The 20,000-nt window shown below is 47.2% G+C and overlaps 1 protein-coding gene across 2 annotated transcripts in view; it reads left to right on the plus strand.

The window, feature by feature from the left end:
• Positions 1–20,000, plus strand: part of arhgef7a (Rho guanine nucleotide exchange factor 7a) — a 39,377-nt gene that overhangs the window by 1,482 nt on the left and 17,895 nt on the right. For both annotated transcript variants that reach the window (XM_014164690.3, XM_014164689.3), the window contains exons 2-11: positions 1,050–1,133; positions 5,635–5,719; positions 7,319–7,452; positions 8,686–8,887; positions 9,011–9,099; positions 14,636–14,730; positions 15,179–15,274; positions 15,505–15,627; positions 15,855–15,993; positions 16,313–16,372. In XM_014164690.3, the coding sequence (XP_014020165.1) occupies positions 1,050–1,133; positions 5,635–5,719; positions 7,319–7,452; positions 8,686–8,887; positions 9,011–9,099; positions 14,636–14,730; positions 15,179–15,274; positions 15,505–15,627; positions 15,855–15,993; positions 16,313–16,372 (1,107 nt within the window). The remainder of the gene's footprint in view (positions 1–1,049; positions 1,134–5,634; positions 5,720–7,318; positions 7,453–8,685; positions 8,888–9,010; positions 9,100–14,635; positions 14,731–15,178; positions 15,275–15,504; positions 15,628–15,854; positions 15,994–16,312; positions 16,373–20,000) is intronic.

Below are 20,000 nucleotides of genomic sequence, written 5' to 3' on the forward strand. Positions count from 1 at the left end.
AGCTATTGGCCACAAGTAGAAAGGAGGAGAAAGCGTGATATCCCAGTGTTCTGTAGTCTAAGAAAATACCAAACAGTAGCAAGTAGCAAGTCTTCCCTCTAGGAAAAATGAAGTTATTATTTTATTATGTTCTATATCCTATTATATTCTAACTGCATGGGCTAGACCGATAGGCTACAGGTCATTTAACTGCTAATTACTCTAGTATAATATCTATATGTCCATACTCAACCAGCGTCCAATGTTTATCTATTGTTGTATATCTCACTGGCAGTTCATGTAGCCTATGGTTATCAGTTCATGTAGCCTATGGTTATCAGTTCATGTAGCCTATGGTTATCAGTTCATGTAGCCTATGGTTATCAGTTCATGTAGCCTATGGTTATCAGTTCATGTAGCCTATGGTTATCAGTTCATGTAGCCTATGGTTATCAGTTCATGTAGCCTATGGTTATCAGTTCATGTAGCCTATGGTTATCAGTTCATGTAGCCTATGGTTATCAGTTCATGTAGCCTATGGTTATCAGTTCATGTAGCCTATGGTTATCAGTTCATGTAGCCTATGGTTATCAGTTCATGTAGCCTATGGTTATCAGTTCATGTAGCCTATGGTTATAGACTGGTAGTAAAAGGTGTGTCGTCAGATCTCTCCTAGATTCATAGGCCGTATTACATCCATTCACATTGGCATTGTGGTTAGTGTCACTTATTTATATCCCACCCGTTCTTTGATATTTTTTCTGTTTTGATCAATTTGATCCATCCCGCCTCTCTGTTCAGAGGAGTTGCCAACGTCCTCCCTCACTGCTGCTGTGTTGTTTCTCACAGCTCCCATTCGTCAACGTCATTTCCCTCAATCCAATGCCTACTTCCCTGCTGGAGAATCTGTTTCTGTGTTGTAGCAGCAAGCCAAGGAGAGGGAATGTTGGCTTCGACTCTGAATCAAAACGCGCATAAGACTTTAGACTGCTTCCAAGGAGCTAGGCTATGGAAAAAAAGTTCATTTTGATCGAAATTCGTGTTTCTCATATGCATTTTTGTTATCCCAGATCTACCAAGAACCGAAGAACGACGGCGAGTGCTTGAGCAACATAAAGGAGTTTCTCAAAGGCTGCACTTCGTTTCGCGTAGAGGTACGTTCTCCATAAAATAACCCCACAAACACTCCAAACATGCATCCAACATTTAATAAGAAAGATAAATAACCTACGTAAAATCGTACAAATATCCAATGTGACACAATAAACAATGGGGCCACGAAGTGGACGGAGGGATAGGCCTGCTGACAGTGGGAGCCGAGAACAATCACCCATCGCCGGGTGTGAGGCTGCCTTGTTTGTCGCCTGCACTGAAATGGCCTATCCACAATCGCAACATTGTAACAGTCATGCTGCAATTATTTGCTGCAGTCGTTTAAAAATGTAACAATGTAACATTATCTTGTAGGCTCCAAGTGCAGATAGCTAGTTAATGTATACACTTCTATAAACGGTCTTTCTCTCTTTATCAGACTGATGCTTTTCCATTATGTAAGTCGTCGTCTTTCTTCGCCGGCCCCCGTAGCCTACGTGCACGGCGTTGCGCTTGTGTCCCCCTTTCTCGATTTGGAAACACCAGCTAGTTATCCAGATACCCGCAAGCGAGAATTAGGCTACACTTGGTCAATGAATCCACCCAGAGTTGTCAGAAAGTGTAGTCTTCAAACTCACTACCTAGTTGACCCATATAGGAAGTCTAAAGTCTCATTAGTTTTTATTGGGATGTTTTGGTCATTTCTTGTACAGCAGCAGCTAATGCTGTCTGTGTCAACTGTTATATCAAAGACTTTGACAATAATGATTAGGGTGAACAGTCATATTCTAGATCTGTGGTTAGAGGGCAATGGCTATCTCTCACACACACACACACACACACACACACACACACACACACACACACACACACACACACACACACACACACACACACACACACACACACACACACACACACACACACACACACACACACAGAGAGAGAGAGCGTTTGGTACTGTGTCAGTGCATAGAGGAGTCATTGAACCCACCCAGTCTGGACAATACAGCTCACTGTTCGATCTTCACTATTGACTTTCCTCACTGAGACTGCAGGAGAGAAGGAGATGGGAGAGGGAAAGAAATAGAGACAGAGACAGAGAGAGAGAAATGGAGGGAGGGCACTGTAGAATAAAGGGCTCTGAATAGGATTTTGTTAATGGCTTACTTGTGCTTGGTGTTGAATGTCAACACAAAGCCTTCCCTTCTTGGATAAGAATTTCATAAATCAAATCAAATGTTTGTCACATGCTTAGTAAACAACAAGTGTAGACTAACGGTGAAATTCTTTCTTTTGGGCCCTTCCCAACAATGCAGAGAGCAAAAAAATAGAAAACTAATAACACAAGGAATAAATACACAATGATTAACCATAACTGGTCTATAAAGATGGGGTTCCAGTACCTTCCAGTGCTGAGTAGGTATTATTGATTTGAAAAAGCCTTTATTTGAATAGGCATATCACCGACGCATTATGACAACACTTATGTTGAGACAGAATAACTTTGTAATAGAGATGCTGAACATCTGGTCCAGTGTTTTCCCAGCCTGGTCCTGGGGGCCCAAACTGGTGCACAGTTTTGTTTTTGCCCTAGCACTATGAATCCATTCATCAAAGGCTTGACGAGTTGCTTAGTTGAATCAGGTGTCTGAGAGCTGGAGCAAAAACGAAAATGTGTACCCGTTTGAATCCCCAGGACCAGGCTTGGAAAACACTGGTGTAGTAAATGAATGTTTGAGGTTGGACTGATAACAATCTCTGCGAAGTGGACTGCTCGTCTACCTCTCTCCGAGTCATGGGGTGTTTTTGGGATAACTAAGCTTCCCAGGTGTGCAGATAGACAGACCTTGAAAACCTCCCAGCAGCCCTCCATGCCCCTCATACCGTAAACCTGTTTCCCTATAAGCTGCTTTAGAGAGGAGAGGAGAGGAGAGCGAGCCGTGTGTTTGTGTAACATGCAGGGAGCTGGATTATAATAGTGTAGGACATGGCCAGACATCATACACCCTCTCCAGACCCCAAATTACTGCTGGGCCACAGTACAGCTAGCTGCATGGGGCAGCAGATTAGGTGTGTGTGTGTGTGTGTGTGTGTGTGTGTGTGTGTGTGTGTGTGTGTGTGTGTGTGTGTGTGTGTGTGTGTGTGTGTGTGTGTGTGTGTGTGTGTGTGTGTGTGTGTGTGTGTGTGTGTGTGTACGTACCCACACGTTGGTGTGCCAGCGCTTTTTAAGCCCCGACCTGCTTCTGATGGGTGTGTGTTTGGCAGGTGATTGTATACTGTTTGGTGTGTGGGTGTTGTTTTCTTGGGATTATTCTATGGGCAATTCCACAGTAACGGATGCTGAGACTCAGATTTGTCACTTTAAAATATATGCCAAACAAAAAACACTGATTGCTAAACAAACCCCACAACTATGCACAATGACTACTTTTAACAATTTCCACAGAAAACCTCTCAAAAACACATTTACTTGAAGAACAGTGCTGATGCAAAATTTGTTAACAGAATGACCAGCAGCACAAACCGTCATTCTGTTACCAAACTTTGCATCTTCACTCTTCTTCAAGTAAATGTGTTTTTATGTCTTCAGACTGTTTGGAGCCATGTCACACACTCTGTGCAGCAGTTAGCTGACCCTTCACCCCTGACCTGTTGACAACAGGAAGTGACCCTAAGAGTTTCCACACCCCCTGTAGTCATCGATCCAGTTAAGAGTACTTTTGAAATGCACCCTTCCTCCCTCCATTGGAGTGGCCACTGATCTGATATTCTGGATAAGTTAAAGCCTTAAAGCCATATAGCGGCACTCCTGACTTCACCTACTGCATCTATCAGGTCAGGACTGGAAGGGCCACAGTCAAACCAGTCCTGGTACATTCAGCTCTGGTTAAGCCCTAATGATTGAAACATTGTGTCAATAAACCACATTGGAGCATAGTGTTTGGTGTGTCACTCTCACGTTTCTCTGCACATATTATATATCCAAAACCTTCACACAATCATTGAATGTTTGTATGTAATATGTACCTCTATGGGACAGTGGAGGAATATGGGACTGGACTGGAACTCTGGAAATAGCACAGTGCAGGCCATGCACACACACACATTCTCTCAGGGCATAGACTGTCTGGAATCAGAGCGGAAGATAAAAGGGAGCCACATCTCACTCACTCCCCCTCAGTGGCCCGACAGTAACCACTGCACAGGGGGGAGAGATGGAGGGGGAGGGGGGAGAGATGGGGGGAGAGATGGAGGGGAGGGAGAGATGGAGGGGGAGGGGGAGAGATGGAGGGGGAGGGAGGGGAGGGAGAGCTGGAGGGGGAGGGAGGGGAGGGAGAGCTGGAGGGAGAGATGGAGGGGGAGGGAGGGAGAGATGGAGGGGGAGGGAGGGAGAGATGGAGGGGGAGGGGGGAGAGATGGAGGGAGGGAGAGATGGAAGGGAGGGAGAGATGGAGGGGGAGGGGGGAGAGATGGAGGGGGATGGAGAGATGGAAGGGGAGGGAGGGAGGGAGGGAGGGAGAGATGGAAGGGAGGGAGAGATGGAGGGGGAGAGATGGAGGGGGAGGGAGGGGAGGGAGGGGAGGGAGAGATGGAGGGAGAGATGGAGGGGGAGGGAGAGATGGAGGGGGAGGGAGGGAGGGAGAGATGGAGGGGGAGGGAGAGATGGAGGGGGAGGGAGGGAGGGAGAGATGGAGGGGGAGGGGGGAGAGATGGAGGGAGGGAGAGATGGAAGGGAAGGAGAGATGGAGGGGGAGGGGGGAGAGATGGAGGGAGAGATGGAAGGGGGGGAGGGAGGGAGGGAGGGAGAGATGGAAGGGAGGGAGAGATGGAGATTGAGAGATGGAGAGAGTGATGTACATTAACAGACATTTTACAGGGAGAGAATGAAACTACAATAATTCACCCCTCAGGCACATTAACTCCAAACTATCTACTCTCCTCCAGTCAACTACCTCTTCTCGTGCTGCACAGGACATTTTTGCTCACCTGCCGTTTTCTACAAGTCCTTTGGTGTACAGTAGTTTGTGAAGCTGTCTGTAGGCTACTGTGCTAGTGAAAATGAGTTCCATTGATTGGCAGTAGCAGGCATTGTGATGACCCAGCTCCAGTGCTGTCCAATTGACTAGTGATTTTTCCCCCATTACTTTTTGGCATGTCTCCACGTATTTTAGTTTCGGCACTAACACCATGTCACACACAGGAATGATGTGCATACATGCATGCACACACACATGCACACACACATGCACACACACATGCACACACACATGCACACAAACACACACCAGTGGCGGCTGGTGGGAGGAGCTATAGGAGGACAGGCTCATTGTAATAGCTGGAGTTGAACAAATGGAACGGTATCAAACACATGGAAACCACATATCTGTCTCCGTTCCATTAATTCCATTCCAGCATTATAATGAGCCCGTCCTCCTATAGATCCTCTCACCAGCCTCCACTGACACACACACACACACACACACACACACACACACACACACACACACACACACACACACACACACACACACTGACCTGTCTTTTTCTCGTCTGCCACAGCTGTTTGAGCCCAGTGATCTGCTCCTAGGACTGAACTTCTCCAAGATACTCAGCAGTTTGGTGGCTCTCAACAAAGTGACTGCAGGTTAGTTGAAAGTGTGTGTTTGTGTGCAGCCCATGTGAGTATGGGTGTTTAGTATAACTATTCTATTGTGTGTGTATATACTGTCTATTGTGTGTGTGTATAGATTGTGTGTGTGTATATACTGTGTATTGTGTGTGTGTGTATATACTGTGCATTCAGAAAGTATTCAGACCCCTTGACTTTTTCCACATTTTGTTACGTATTACATTCTTTCCCCCCTCATCAATCTACACACAATACCCCACAATGACAAAGCAAAAAAACGTTTTTTTTTTATTTATTTGCAAAAAAAAAAATAATAATAATAATGAAATCGTATTTACATAAGTATTCAGACCCTTTACTCAGTACTTTGTTGAAGCACCTTTGGCAGCGATTACAGCCTCAAGTCTTCTTGGGTATGACGTTACAAGCTTGGCACACCTGTATTTGGGGAGTTTCTCCCATTCTTCTCTGCAGATCCTCTCAAGCTCTGTCAGGTTGGATAGGTCGCGTCGCTGCACAGCTATTTTTAGGTCTCTCCAGAGATGTTCGATCGGGTTGAAGTCCGGGGTCTGGCTGGGCCATTCAAGGACATTCAGAGACTTGTCCCGAAGCCACTCCTGCGTTGTTTTGGCTGTGTGCTCAGGGTTGTTGTCCTGTTGGAAGGTGAACCTTCACCCCCAGTCTGATGTCCTGAGAGCTCTGGAGCAGGTTTCCATTAAGTATCTCTCTGTACTATGCTACCGTTCATCTGTCCCTCGATCCTGACTAGTCTCCCATTCCCTGCCACTGAAAAACATCCCCAAAGCATGATGCTGCAGGCTGTCATTTGCCTTTTACTGAGGAGTGGCTTCCGTCTGGCCACTCTACCATAAAGGCTTGATTGGTGGAGTGCTGCAGAGATGGTTGTCCTTCTGGAAGGTTCTCTCATCTCCACAGAGGAACTCTGGAGTTCTGTCAGAGTGATCATCGGATTCTTGGTCAACTCCCTAACCAAGGCCCTTCTCCTCCGATTGCTCAGTTTGGTCGGTTGTCCAGCTCTAGGAAGAGTCTTGGTGGTTCCAAATTTCTTCCATTTAAGAATGATGGAGGCCACTGTGTTCTTGGTAATCTTCAATGTTGCAGAATTGTTTCTGTGCCTTGACACAATCCTGTCTCTGAGCTCTATGGACAATTCCTTCTACCTCATGGCTTGGTTTTTGCTCTGACATGCACTGTCAACTGTGGGACCTCATATAGACAGGTGTGTGCCTTTCCAAAACAGTTCCAATCAATTGAATTTACCACAGGTGGACTCCAATCAAGTTGTAGAAACATCTCAAGGATGATCAATGAAAACAGGATGCACCTGAACTCAATTGCAAGTCTCATCATAGCAAAGGGTCTGAATACTTATGTAAATAAGGTATTTTAGTTTTTATTTGTAATAAATTAGCAAAAATGTCCAAAAACCTGTTTTCGCTTTGTCATTATGGGGTATTATGTGTAGATTGATTAGGAAAACCTTTTATTTAATCAATTTTAGAATAAGGCTAGAACATAACAACATTTTGGAAAAAGTCAAGGGGTCTCAATACTTTCCGAATGCACTGTAACTTCTCTATTCTTTATCTGTAGACATTGGAGTGGGCAGTGATAGTGTCTGTGCCCGTCACTCGTCGGCCCATCGGATCAAGTCGTTTGAGTCTCTGGCCTCCCAGTCATCACTGGGTCGATCCTCCAAGCTGCTTCAGAACCAGTTCCGCAGCCTGGTGAGAAACACGTAGACACACACAGACACAAACATTGCAGCCTCGGTGCTGAAGCCCAACTTCTGAAATGTCTGCATCTCAAAGTGCATCTATGTCAAATGGAGATTTGTGTGGGCTTATCGTGTAGTCAGTATTCAAGCCCTTATTTGTCCATTACTGAGCCATCGGCCCACCCTTTCTACCTCCCTATCTCACTAATATTCCTCTCCTCCCTTCTCTACCCCCCCTCTCTCTCTACCTCCCCCTCTCCCCTTGTCCTTTCCTTCACCAACCCTCCCTCTCGCTACCCTCCACACCTCTCTTGCTCCCTACCTCACCTATCTACCTCCCCCCCTCTACCTCTCTGCCTCCCCCTTTACCTCCCTCATCAACTCTCTACCTCCCTACCTCCTCTCTACCTTGCTACCTCCCCCTCTCTACCTCCCCCTCTCTTTCCCTCTCTACCCCTACCTCTCTGCCTCCCTACCTGCCCACCTCTCTGCCTCCCTACCTCCCCCCTCTGCCTCCCTACCTCCCCCTCTCTACCGCCCTACCTCCCCCTCTCTACCGCCCTACCTCCCCGTCTCTACCTCCCTACCTCCCCTTCTCTACCTCCCCCTCTCTACCTCCCTACCTCCCTTCCTCCCCTTCTCTACCTCCCTACCTCCCCTTCTCTACCTACCTTCCTCCCTACCTACCTACCTCCCCCCTCTACCTCTCTACTTCTCTACCTCCCCCTCTGTACCGCTCTTCTCTCCCCGTCCCTAACGCCCTCCTCACCTCTCTACCTCCCCCTCTCTATCGCTCTTCCTCCCTCTCTCTGCCTCCCTACCTCCCCTTCTTTACCTCCCCTTCTTTACCTCCCCTTCTCTACCTCCCCCTCTCTACCTCCTCTCTCTACCTCCCTACCTCTACCTCTCTACCTCCCTACCTCTCTACCTACCTACCTACCTACCTACCTACCTACCTACCTACCTACCTACCTACCTACCTACCTACCTACCTACCTACCTACCTACCTACCTACCTACCTACCTACCTACCTACCTACCTACCTACCTACCTACCTACCTACCTACCTACCTACCTACCTACCTACCTACCTACCTACCTACCTACCTACCTACCTACCTACCTACCTACCTACCTACCTACCTACCTACCTACCTACCTACCTACCTACCTACCTTCCCCTCTCTACCGCCCTACCTCCCCCTCTCTACCTCCCTCCTCACCTCTCTACCTCTCCTATAGGACATGTCTGAGGGCAGCGGGACGCAGCTATTGGTCAAGGCTCGCTTCAACTTTGAACAAACCAATGAGGACGAGCTGTCCTTCAACAAGGGGGATGTCATCAACGTGACACGCCAGGAGGAGGGCGGCTGGTGGGAGGGGAACTTCAATGGCAAGACCGGCTGGTTCCCTAGCAACTATGTCCGTGAGATCAAAGGCTGTGGTAGGTATCCCTTATTGTTCTTGCTACTGGACATCACATAACCCAGGAATATCAGAAAGGACGTGAAGGAAAAGGATAGTGTCTGATGGAGAAAAATAACTAATTTCTCCCTCTCCCTCTGAGACAAACAAGTGTCCCCCAAATCTGGGACCCTCAAGAGCCCCCCAAAAGGTGTTGACACTACGGCCATTAGCAAGACCTACTACAACCTGGTAAGACCTGTTCATCCAACTTACTTCTCTCACTCTGTCTGTCTGTCTGTCTGTCTGTCTGTCTGTCTGTCTGTCTGTCTGTCTGTCTGTCTGTCTGTCTGTCTGTCTGTCTGTCTGTCTGTCTGTCTGTCTGTCTGTCTGTCTGTCTGTCTGTCTGTCTCTGTCTGTCTCTGTCTGTCTGTCTGTCTGTCTGTCTGTCTGTCTGTCTGTCTGTCTGTCTGTCTGTCTGTCTGTCTGTCTGTCTCGTTCTCTCCATTTCTCTGGCTCTTTCTCGCTCTCCCTTTCTCTGGCTCTGTCTCTTTCTCGCTCTCTCTTTCTGTTTGCGTGTGTCTCTCAATACTGCTGTAACTATCCTCAATAAAAGAAAACAGGCTTTTTAAAGCTTGGCATTACTCTTAACGCTGTAGGCATGAGGTGCCATGGCCGCTCCAGATAGCTTGACCTAGTTCTGTGTGTGTGTTGTGTTCCTGACATTTTAATGTATCTCAGTGCTCTGGGTTACTGAGATGAGATAACAAGTAAATGCATGCTATACTAGAGAGAGAGAGAGAGAGAGAAAGAAAAAGACAGAGAGAGAGAATGAGAGAGAGAGAGACACACCCCCATTACCGGCTCAGACAGGGCCTCCTGGACCTCCCCCAGGAATCTCTCAAATAGCCAAAGAGATGTTAGTTCTGTTTGTTGTGCCAGGAGCCGCAGGTCACACAGCCTTAGTAAACACGCTGCATCAGTCGCTTCTGCAGGGTGGCTGATTGAACCGATCTCAAAAGGAGGGCTGGCTTGTGGAAGATAGGCTTCTCCCACACCCATAGCCCAGGTTCCACACCCCCTTCTTGTGTGGGCCTCAGCAGCTGCCAGGCCTTCAGCAACGCAGAATACAAATCAGACCCCTGCTGTACTCAGTTCTCCTCAGCAGCGAGGATGCTGGTTCTCTCCAGCCTACATCAGTATGGTACAGCAGTCTCTGCACCGCCTTTAGTAGGAATGCAGCCACCCTGCTCTCCAGTTCCACCAGGTCCTGGACTCTTTTGTGGACGGACATGTACGTCATCTGAATTTCTTTCAACACTGCCACCCTCAGCCAGTGATAGCCCTACGAGAAAAAATTCACCAGCTTGCATTGCAAGTCTGCGAGCAGACCGGCGGGGGGGTTGAGGACAGCCAGTTTATGCCACAGGGAAGATGCCACCAGGTTGTTGATTATCAGCACCCTCCCTCTATATGACACTTGGGACAGGAGCCGCCTCCACCTGGCCAGTCTTGACACCACTGCCTGTGACAGCCCCTCCCAGTTCTTCCTGACCCACCTCTCCGAGCCCAGGTACACCCCCAAAATGTTAAACCCTTCACAACCCCACTTCGCACCCCCTGGAAGCAGGGGGGGGGGCTATCCCTCCATGCCCCACATAAGAGCTTTGCTCTTGCCCCAGTTCACCTTAGCTGACGAAGCTCTCTTGTACACCTTCAGAATAGTCTATAGTGCCTGCATATCCTGCCCATCCCTGATCATCACAGAAACGTCATCTGCATACGCCGACATTGCAATGCCTGTCACCACACCCATCCCTGTCCAGCACACTCCCTGCAGTCTCCTGCGTAGCAGGCTCAAAAGAGGCTCAATGGTTAGTGTATATAACTGCCCCGATAGAGGGCATCCTTGTCTAATGCCCCGTCTCACCCAGACTGGCCTACTGAGCCCCCCTCCCACCTTGACCATACATGACACCCCCGCATGCCACATCTTCACACAGGCCAAAAACCTTTCCCCAAACACAAACACAGACATCACATTAAACAGATACTCATGGTCCACTCTATCAAAAGCCTTCTCTTGGTCTAAAGAGACCAGTCAAAAGTTCACATTAGAAACTCTCGACAAGTCCAACATGTCCCTGATTCAAGAACAAGTTGTCCGTGATTGAGCGTCCCGGTACACAATTTGTCTGGTCCTTGTGTACTATAGAGTCCAGATGGGACTTCAGTCTGTTAGAGAGGACCTTGGCAAATATCTTGTAGTCCACACAGAGCAATGCCACAGGCCTCCAGTTCTTAAGTTTACACAAGTCCCCTTTTTTGGGCAGGAGAGTCAGAGCCGCCCTACGGCAGTTCATCGGCGACTCTCCTACCCCGACGCACTCACGCAACACGCAAAATATGTCCAGTCCAATTATTCCCCAGGTGCACGGCCGGGGGACACCTGTTTTACGGCCTCTGCTAGTTCATGGGACAACAAGGGAAGGTCCATTTCATCCCTCTGTGTCAGAGAGAGCTTAGGGAGTTCTGCAAACAAAACCTGAGCACATATAGGATCACACAGTCCTGGCCTATACAACTCAATATAAAACTCCACAGTCTGATCACGCATCTCCCCCACCACAGAGGTCACCCGCCCATCAAACAGCCATAGACAATGCATACTCTTGGCTTCACCGCTCTGACTTTACAAAACAAAGAAGGAGAAGTTGGGAGCATCTATCTCCTTGAGCATGGAGAACCTAGCTCTTACAAGTGCTCCCTTTGCTTTAACCTGGAAAAAACTGCCCAGGTCCCTACGTAATTCAGCTAAAGTAGCCTTGAGGCCTACATTGCCTTGCTCCACCATCTCTACCTCCACTTCACTGATACTGCGCTCCAGTTCCCCCAATACTCTCCTAGCCTCTAAGGATGTGAGAGCTGTATACTGTTGACAGAAAAGCTGAATTTGGACTTACCCACATTCCACCATTGACTCAGAGACCCATACTCCTCTTTTCGCTGCCCCCACCTTTCCCCAAAAATCTGGAAACCTGAGCAAAAAGTGGCATCTTGTAAGAGCTTTACAATAAACGTCCAATAGGATGCCTGCCGAGGCCCTGATGAAATAGACAACTGAGCCATGGTTATGTGGTGATCTGAAAAACCCACTGGGAGAATGGTAGCGCCCAACAGCCTAATGCTCTGATTCTTGGATGTAAAAGAGATCTAGTCTGGCTGCACTCACCCTAACCCCAAAGACCTTCACCCATGTATACTGTCTGGTGTCAGGATGTCTAGTTCTCCAAACATCCACTAGGTCGAACTGATTAATGATGTCCCTTAACACTCCCACTGACCCTGATTGAGGCTCTTCCCCATTTCTGTCTTTCGTAAAATCCATCGTACAGTTCCACTCCCCGCCGACCACCGCCGTCTCAACAGGGGCTACCTCTGAGAGTTCCTGTCTGAGACACCCAAACAGACGCCCCCTCTCTCTCCCTGTGTTAGGCACATACACATTTATGAGGACAAAACCGCCGTTGTTAATTTCTCCTTTACCTACAAGCAGTCTACCCCTACACACCTCCTTTGAGGAGCACATTTTTACAGCCAGACCCATTGCAAAAAGGATTGCCACCCCTGCACTAACATTTGTTCCATGGCTCAGCACACTTGCCCCTTTCCACCAGAGCCCCCAAACGACTTCATTCATCACATCACTATGGTCTCCTGCAGAAACAACACATGTACTTTTTTTTGGTTTGGGGTCACTTAGAAATATCCTTGTTTTTGAAAGAAAAGCACATTTTTTGCACATTTAAAATAATATCAAATTGATCCGAAATACAGTGTAGACATTGTTAATGTTGTAAATGACTTTTGTAGCTGGAAAAGGCAGATTTTTTATGGAATATCTACATAGGCGTACAGAGGCCCATTATCAGCAACCATCACTCCTGTGTTCCAATGGCACGTTGTGTTAGCTAATCCAAGTTCATAATTTTAAACGGCTAATTGATCATTAGAAAACCCTTTTGCAATTATGTTAGCACAGCTGAAAACTGTTGTTCTGATTAAAGAAGAAATAAAACTGTCCTTATTTAGACTAGTTGAGTATCTGGAGCATCAGCATTTGTGGGTTCCCTTCCACACTATACTCTCCTCATCCACTAGCATAACCTGACTAGACCCAGCCTCATCTACACCACCATCCATAACCTGACTAGACCCAGTCTCATCTACACCACCATCCATAACCTAACTAGACCCAGCCTCATCTACACCACCATCCATAACCTGACTAGACCCAGTCTCATCTACACCACCATCCATAACCTGACTAGACCCAGCCTCATCTACACCACCATCCATAACCTGACTAGACCCAGTCTCATCTACACCACCATCCATAACCTAACTAGACCCAGCCTCATCTACACCACCATCCATAACCTGACTAGACCCAGTCTCATCTACACCACCATCCATAACCTGACTAGACCCAGTCTCATCTACACCACCATCCATAACCTAACTAGACCCAGCCTCATCTACACCACCATCCATAACCTGACTAGACCCAGTCTCATCTACACCACCATCCATAACCTAACTAGACCCAGCCTCATCTACACCACCATCCATAACCTGACTAGACCCAGCCTCATCTACACCACCATCCATGACAGGACTGGACCCAGTCTCATCTACACCACCATCCATAACCTGACTAGACCCAGCCTCATCTACACCACCATCCATTACCTGACTAGACCCAGTCTCATCTACACCACCATCCATAACCTGACTAGACCCAGTCTCATCTACACCACCATCCATAACCTGACTAGACCCAGCCTCATCTACACCACCATCCATGACAGGACTGGACCCAGTCTCATCTACACCACCATCCATAACCTGACTAGACCCAGCCTCATCTACACCACCATCCATTACCTGACTAGACCCAGTCTCATCTACACCACCATCTATAGCATGACTAGACCCAGTCTCATCTACACCACCATCCATAACCTGACTAGACCCAGTCTCATCTACACCACCATCTATAACCTGACTAGACCCAGCCTCATCTACACCACCATCTATAACCTGACTAGACCCAGCCTCATCTACACCACCATCTATAACCTGACTAGACCCAGCCTCATCTACACCACCATCCATAACCTGACTAGACCCAGCCTCATCTACACCACCATCCATAACCTGACTAGACCCAGTCTCATCTACACCACCATCCATAACCTGACTAGACCCAGCCTCATCTACACCACCATCCATAACCTGACTAGACCCAGCCTCATCTACACCACCATCTATAACCTGACTAGACCCAGCCTCATCTACACCACCATCTATAACCTGACTAGACCCAGCCTCATCTACACCACCATCCATAACCTGACTAGACCCAGCCTCATCTACACCACCATCCATAACATGACTAGACCCAGCCTCATCTACACCACCATCTATAACCTGACTAGACCCAGCCTCATCTACACCACCATCCATAACCTGACTAGACCCAGCCTCATCTACACCACCATCCATAACCTGACTAGACCCAGCCTCATCTACACCACCATCCATAACCTGACTAGACCCAGTCTCATCTACACCACCATCCAGGGGTCAGAGGGAGTGAAAGTGTTCAGAGTTACAAAGACATGAAATTACAACTTGAACCATAGAGTGATACTCCTCAATAACCAACAAGAAACTTGAAAAACTCTCCCTCACACACTCTCTCACCATCTCTATCTTTCCCCAGGTGCTGCAGAACATTCTAGAAACAGAAACAGAATATTCCAAGGACCTCCAGAGCCTTCTGACCAACTACCTGCGATCACTCCAGAGCACAGAGAAGTAAGCTCCACTCATTTTACTGTTCTAAACCCTGTCTGTCTGTCTGTCTGTCTGTCTGTCTGTCTGTCTCTGTCTGTCTGTCTCTGTCTGTCTGTCTGTCTGTCTGTCTGTCTGTCTGTCTCTGTCTGTCTGTCTGTCTGTCTGTCTGTCTGTCTGTCTGTCTGTCTGTCTGTCTGTCTGTCTGTCTGTCTGTCTGTCTGTCTGTCTGTCTGTCTGTCTGTCTGTCTGATGACACTGTATGGCCACTGATTTGGATCTACTAGACGCATTCCAAAACTCATGCTCTCGCTCTCTCCTCTCTCTCTCTCCCTCCCCCCTCTTTCTTCTCCTCGCCTTCTCATCTCCTATCCCTCCTCCTCCACCTCTCCTTCTCTTCTCCTCTCCTCTCCTCTCCCCCCTCTTCCTTCTCCTTTCCTCCCTCCTCTCCTCTTCTCCTCCCTCTCTCCAGACTGAGCAGTACAGATGTGTACCTGATCCTGGGGAACCTGGAGGATATCAACACCTTCCAGCAGATGCTCGTCCAATCACTGGAGGAGTGCACCAAGTAAGTCCCGCCCCTCACATACTTTTCACCAGTCAGCACACAGGGATCAGAGCAAGTCCTTGTCACTGCTGTTCTAATCCAATTAGATCTGTCCTGCTGCTACTTGGGATATTTCACAGCAGTTTTCGTCGAGGTAAATAAAGGGTATAGGAACATCTAGGTGTCGGCTGTGGTAATACAGCCATCCTTGATTTCACTCAGCTTGTGTGTTTTTTCCCCAACATGTGCAGACTTCCAGAGAGCCAGCAGAGGGTAGGGGGCTTCTTCATGAACCTGATGCCCCAGATGAAGGCTCTCTACGTGGGTTACTGCTCCAACCACCCCTCGGCAGTAAACGTGCTCACCCAGCACAGGTAAACATAGACCCAATACAGCATGAACCTGATGTTCTAGCATTCTTACTGTACATTCTTACTCTACATTAAAATGTACACGTACATTTATCATTTTTACACAGGCAGGTAGTGTAAAGAATATAATTAGATTTGACAATTGAATACTCCTCTCTCTCTCTCTCTCTCTCTCTCTCTCTCTCTCTCTCTCTCTCTCTCTCTCTCTCTCTCTCTTCCCCTCCCCTCAGTGAGGAGCTGGGGGAGTTTATGGAGGGGAAGGGAGCCAGTAGTCCAGGCATCCTGACTCTGACCACAGGCCTCAGTAAACCCTTCATGAGGCTGGACAAATACCCCACACTACTGAAGGAACTGGAGAGACACATGGAGGTAGGGGCTGTGTGTGTGTGTGTGCCACGTACAGGTGTGTGTTTGTAAGATGCTGGGTGTGTAAGAGTGTCCTCATTCACTGATGATGTATGTGTGCATGTCTTATGTGTAAGAGGATGTCGTCAATCACTGATAGTGGTGTGTGTGTGTGTGTGTGTGTGTGTGTGTGTGTGTGTGTGTGTGTGTGTGTGTGTGTGTGTGTGTGTGTGTGTGTGTGTGTGTGTGTGTGTGTGTGTGTGTGTGTGTGTGTGTGTGTGTGTGTGTGTGTGTGTGTGTGTGTGTACAGCTGTATAAATGCTCTCTGCTGTGCTCCCTGTAGGAGACTCACCCCGACTGGCCAGACATCCAGAAGTGTATGACAACGTTCAAGAGCCTCTCGGTGAGTCACACCCATATCGCCTCTTGTTTCCATGGTTACCTCATTTTCAGTGCATGCTGTGCGTCAAAGCTGTGACGTGTGTGTGAGTCATGAGTCGACGTTTTATGGTACACTGGAATATATGAGCGTGCATCACTTGTGCACACAGGATCATTTAGTAATTATAAACACTGCATGGCCAAAAGTATGTGGACATCTGCTTTTTGGACATCTCATGCCAAAATCATGGGCATTAATATGGAGTTGGTCCCCCCTTTGCTTCTCCTGAGTGGCGCAGCGGTGTAAGGCACTGCATCTCAGTGCTAGGGGCGTCACTACAGACCCTGGTTTGATTCCAGGCGGTATCACAACCGGCCGTGATTTAAATAAAATAAAAATAAAATAAACTCAGGAAAAAAATACGTCCCTTTTTCAGGACCCTGTCTTTCAAAGATAATTCGTAAAAATCCAAATAACTTAACAGATCTTCATTGTAAAGCGTTTAAAACACATGCTTGTTCAATGAACCATAAACAATTAATTAACATGCACCTGTGAAACGGTCGTTAGGACACTAACAGCTTACAGACGGTAGGCAATTACGGTCACTGTTAAGAAAACTTAGGACACTAAAGAGGCCTTTCTACCGACTCTGAAAAACACCAAAAGAAAGATGCCCAGGGTCCCTGCTCATCTGCGTGAACGTGCCTTAGGCATGCTGCAAGGAGGCATGAGGACTGCAGATGTGGCCAGGGCAATAAATTGCAATGTCTGTACTGTGAGATGCCTAAGACAGCGCTACAGGGAGACAGGACGGACAGCTGATCGTCCTCGCAGTGGCAGACCATGTGTAACAACACCTGCACAGGATCGGTCATCCAAACATCACAGCTGCGGGACAGATACAGGATGGCAACAACAACTGCCCGAGTTACACCAGGAACGCACAATCCCTCCATCAGTGCTCAGACTGTCTGCAATAGGCTGAGAGAGGCTGGACTGAGGGCTTGTAGGCCTGTTGTAAGGCAGGTCGTCACCAGACATCACCGGCAACAATGTCGCCTATGGGCACAAACCCATCGTCGCTGGACCAGACAGGACTGGAAAAAAGTGCTCTTCACTGACGAGTCACAGTTTTGTCTCACCAGGGGTGATGGTTGGATTCGCGTTTAACGTTGAAGGAATGAGCGTTACACAGAAGCCTGTACTCTGGAGCGGGATCGACTTGGAGGTGGAGTGTCCGTCATGGTCTGGGGCGGTGTGTCACAGCATCATCGGACTGAGCTTGTTGTCATTGCCTGCTATCTCATCGCTGTGTGTTACAGGGAAGACATCCTCCTCCCTCATGTGGTACCCTTCCTGCAGGCTCATCCTTACATGACCCTCCAGCATGACAATGCCACCAGCCATACTGCTCGTTCTGTGCGTGATTTCCTGCAAGACATGAATGTCAGTGTTCTGCCATGGCCAGCGAAGAGCCCGGATCTCAATCCCATTGAGTACGTCTGGGACCTGTTGGATCGGAGGGTGCTGGCTAGAGCCATTCCCCCCAGAAATGTCTGGGAACTTGCAGGTGCCTTGGTGGAAGAATGGGGTAACATCTCACAGCAAGAACTGGCAAATCTGGTGCAGTCCATGAGGAGGAGATGCACTGCAGTACTTAATGCAGCTGGTGGACACAGCAGATACTGACTGTTATTTTTGATTTTGACCCCCCTTTGTTCAGGGACACATTATTCAATTTCTGTTAGTCACATGTCTGTGGAACTTGTTCAGTTTATGTCTCAGTTGTTGAATCGTGTTATGTTCCTACAAATATTTACACATGTTAAGTTTGCTCAAAATAAACGCAGTTGACAGTGAGATGACGTTTCTTTTTTTGCTGAGTTTTTCCCGTTTTTCACAATTCCTGACATTTAATCCTAGTAAAAATTCCCTTTATTAGGGCAGTTAGGATCACAACTTTATTTTAAGAATGTGAATGTCAGCTTAATAGTAGAGAATTATTTATTTCAGCTTTTATTTCTTTCATCACATTCCCAGTGGGTAAGAAGTTTACATACACTCAATTAGTATTTGGTAGCATTACCTTTAAATTGTTTAACTTGGGTCAAACATTTCGGGTAGCCTTCCACAAGCTTCCCACAATAAATTGGATGAATTTTGGCCCATTCCTCCTGACAGAGCTGGTGTAACTGAGTCAGGTTTGTAGGCCTCCTTGCTCGCACATGCTTTTTCAGTTCTGCCCACAAATTTTCTATAGGATTGAGGTCAGGGCTTTGTGATGGCCACTCCAATACCTTGACTTTGTTGTCCTTAAGCCATTTTGCCACAACTTTGGAAGAATGCTTGGGGTCATTGTCCATTTGGAAGACCCATTTGCGACCAAGCTTTTACTTCCTGACCGATGTTTTGAGATGTTGCTTCAATATATCCACATAATTTTCCTGCCTCATGATGCCATCTATTTTGTGAAGTGCACCAGTCCCTCCTGCAGCAAAGCACCCCCACAACATGATGCTGCCACCCCCACGCTTCACGGTTGGGATGGTGTTCTTCGGCTTGCAAGTCTCCCCCTCTTTCCTCCAAATATAACGATGGTCGTTATGGCCAAACAGTTCTATTTTTGTTTCATCAGACCAGAGGACATTTCTCCAAAAAGTACGATCTTTGTCCCCATGTGCAGTTGCAAACCGTAGTCTGGCTTTTTTATGGCGGTTTTGGAGCAATGGCTTCTTCCTTGCTGAGCGGCTTTTCAGGTGATGTCGATATAGGACTCATTTTACTGTGGATATAGACACCTCTGTACCGGTTTCCTCCAGCATCTTCACAAGGTCCTTTGCTGTTGTTCTGGGACTGATTTGCACTTTTTGCACCAAAGTACGTTCATCTCTAGGAGACAGAACACGTCTCCTTCCTGAGCGGTATGACGGCTGCGTGGTCCCATGGTGTTTATACTTGCGTACTATTGTTTGTACAGATGAACATGGTACCTTAAGGCATTTGGAAATTGCTCCCAAGGATGAACCAGACTTGTGGAGGTCTGCAATTTTCTTGGAGGTCTTGGCTGATTTCTTTTGATTTTCCAATGATGTCAAGCAAAGAGGCACTGAGTTTGAAGGTAGGCCTTGAAATACATCCACAGGTATACCTCCAATTGACTCAAATGATGTCAATTAGCCTATCAGAAGCTTCTAAAGCCATGACATAATTTTCTAGAATTTTCCAAGCTGTTTAATGGCACAGTCAACTTACTGTATGTAAACTTCTGACCCATTGGAATTGTGATACAGTGAATTATAAAAATAATATGTCTTAAAACAATTGTTGGAAAATATACTTGTCATGTACAACTTGCCAAAACTGTAGTTTGTTAACAAGAAATTTGTGGGGTGGTTGAAAAACAAGTTTTCATGACTGCAACCTAAATCAACCTAAATCAAATCAAAGTTTATTTGTCACGTGTGCCAAATACAACAGGTGTAGAACTTACAGTGAAATGCTTACTTACAGGCTCTAACCAATAGTGAAAAAAAGATATTCGGTGAACAATTGGTAGGTAAAGAAATAAAACAACAGTAAAAAGACAGGCTATATACAGTAGCGAGGCTATAAAAGTAGCGAGGCTACATACAGACACCGGTTAGTC

This window comes from Salmo salar, chromosome 21 (assembly GCF_965601325.2).
Source record: "Salmo salar chromosome 21, fSalSal1, whole genome shotgun sequence".
Taxonomy (NCBI): domain Eukaryota; kingdom Metazoa; phylum Chordata; class Actinopteri; order Salmoniformes; family Salmonidae; genus Salmo; species Salmo salar.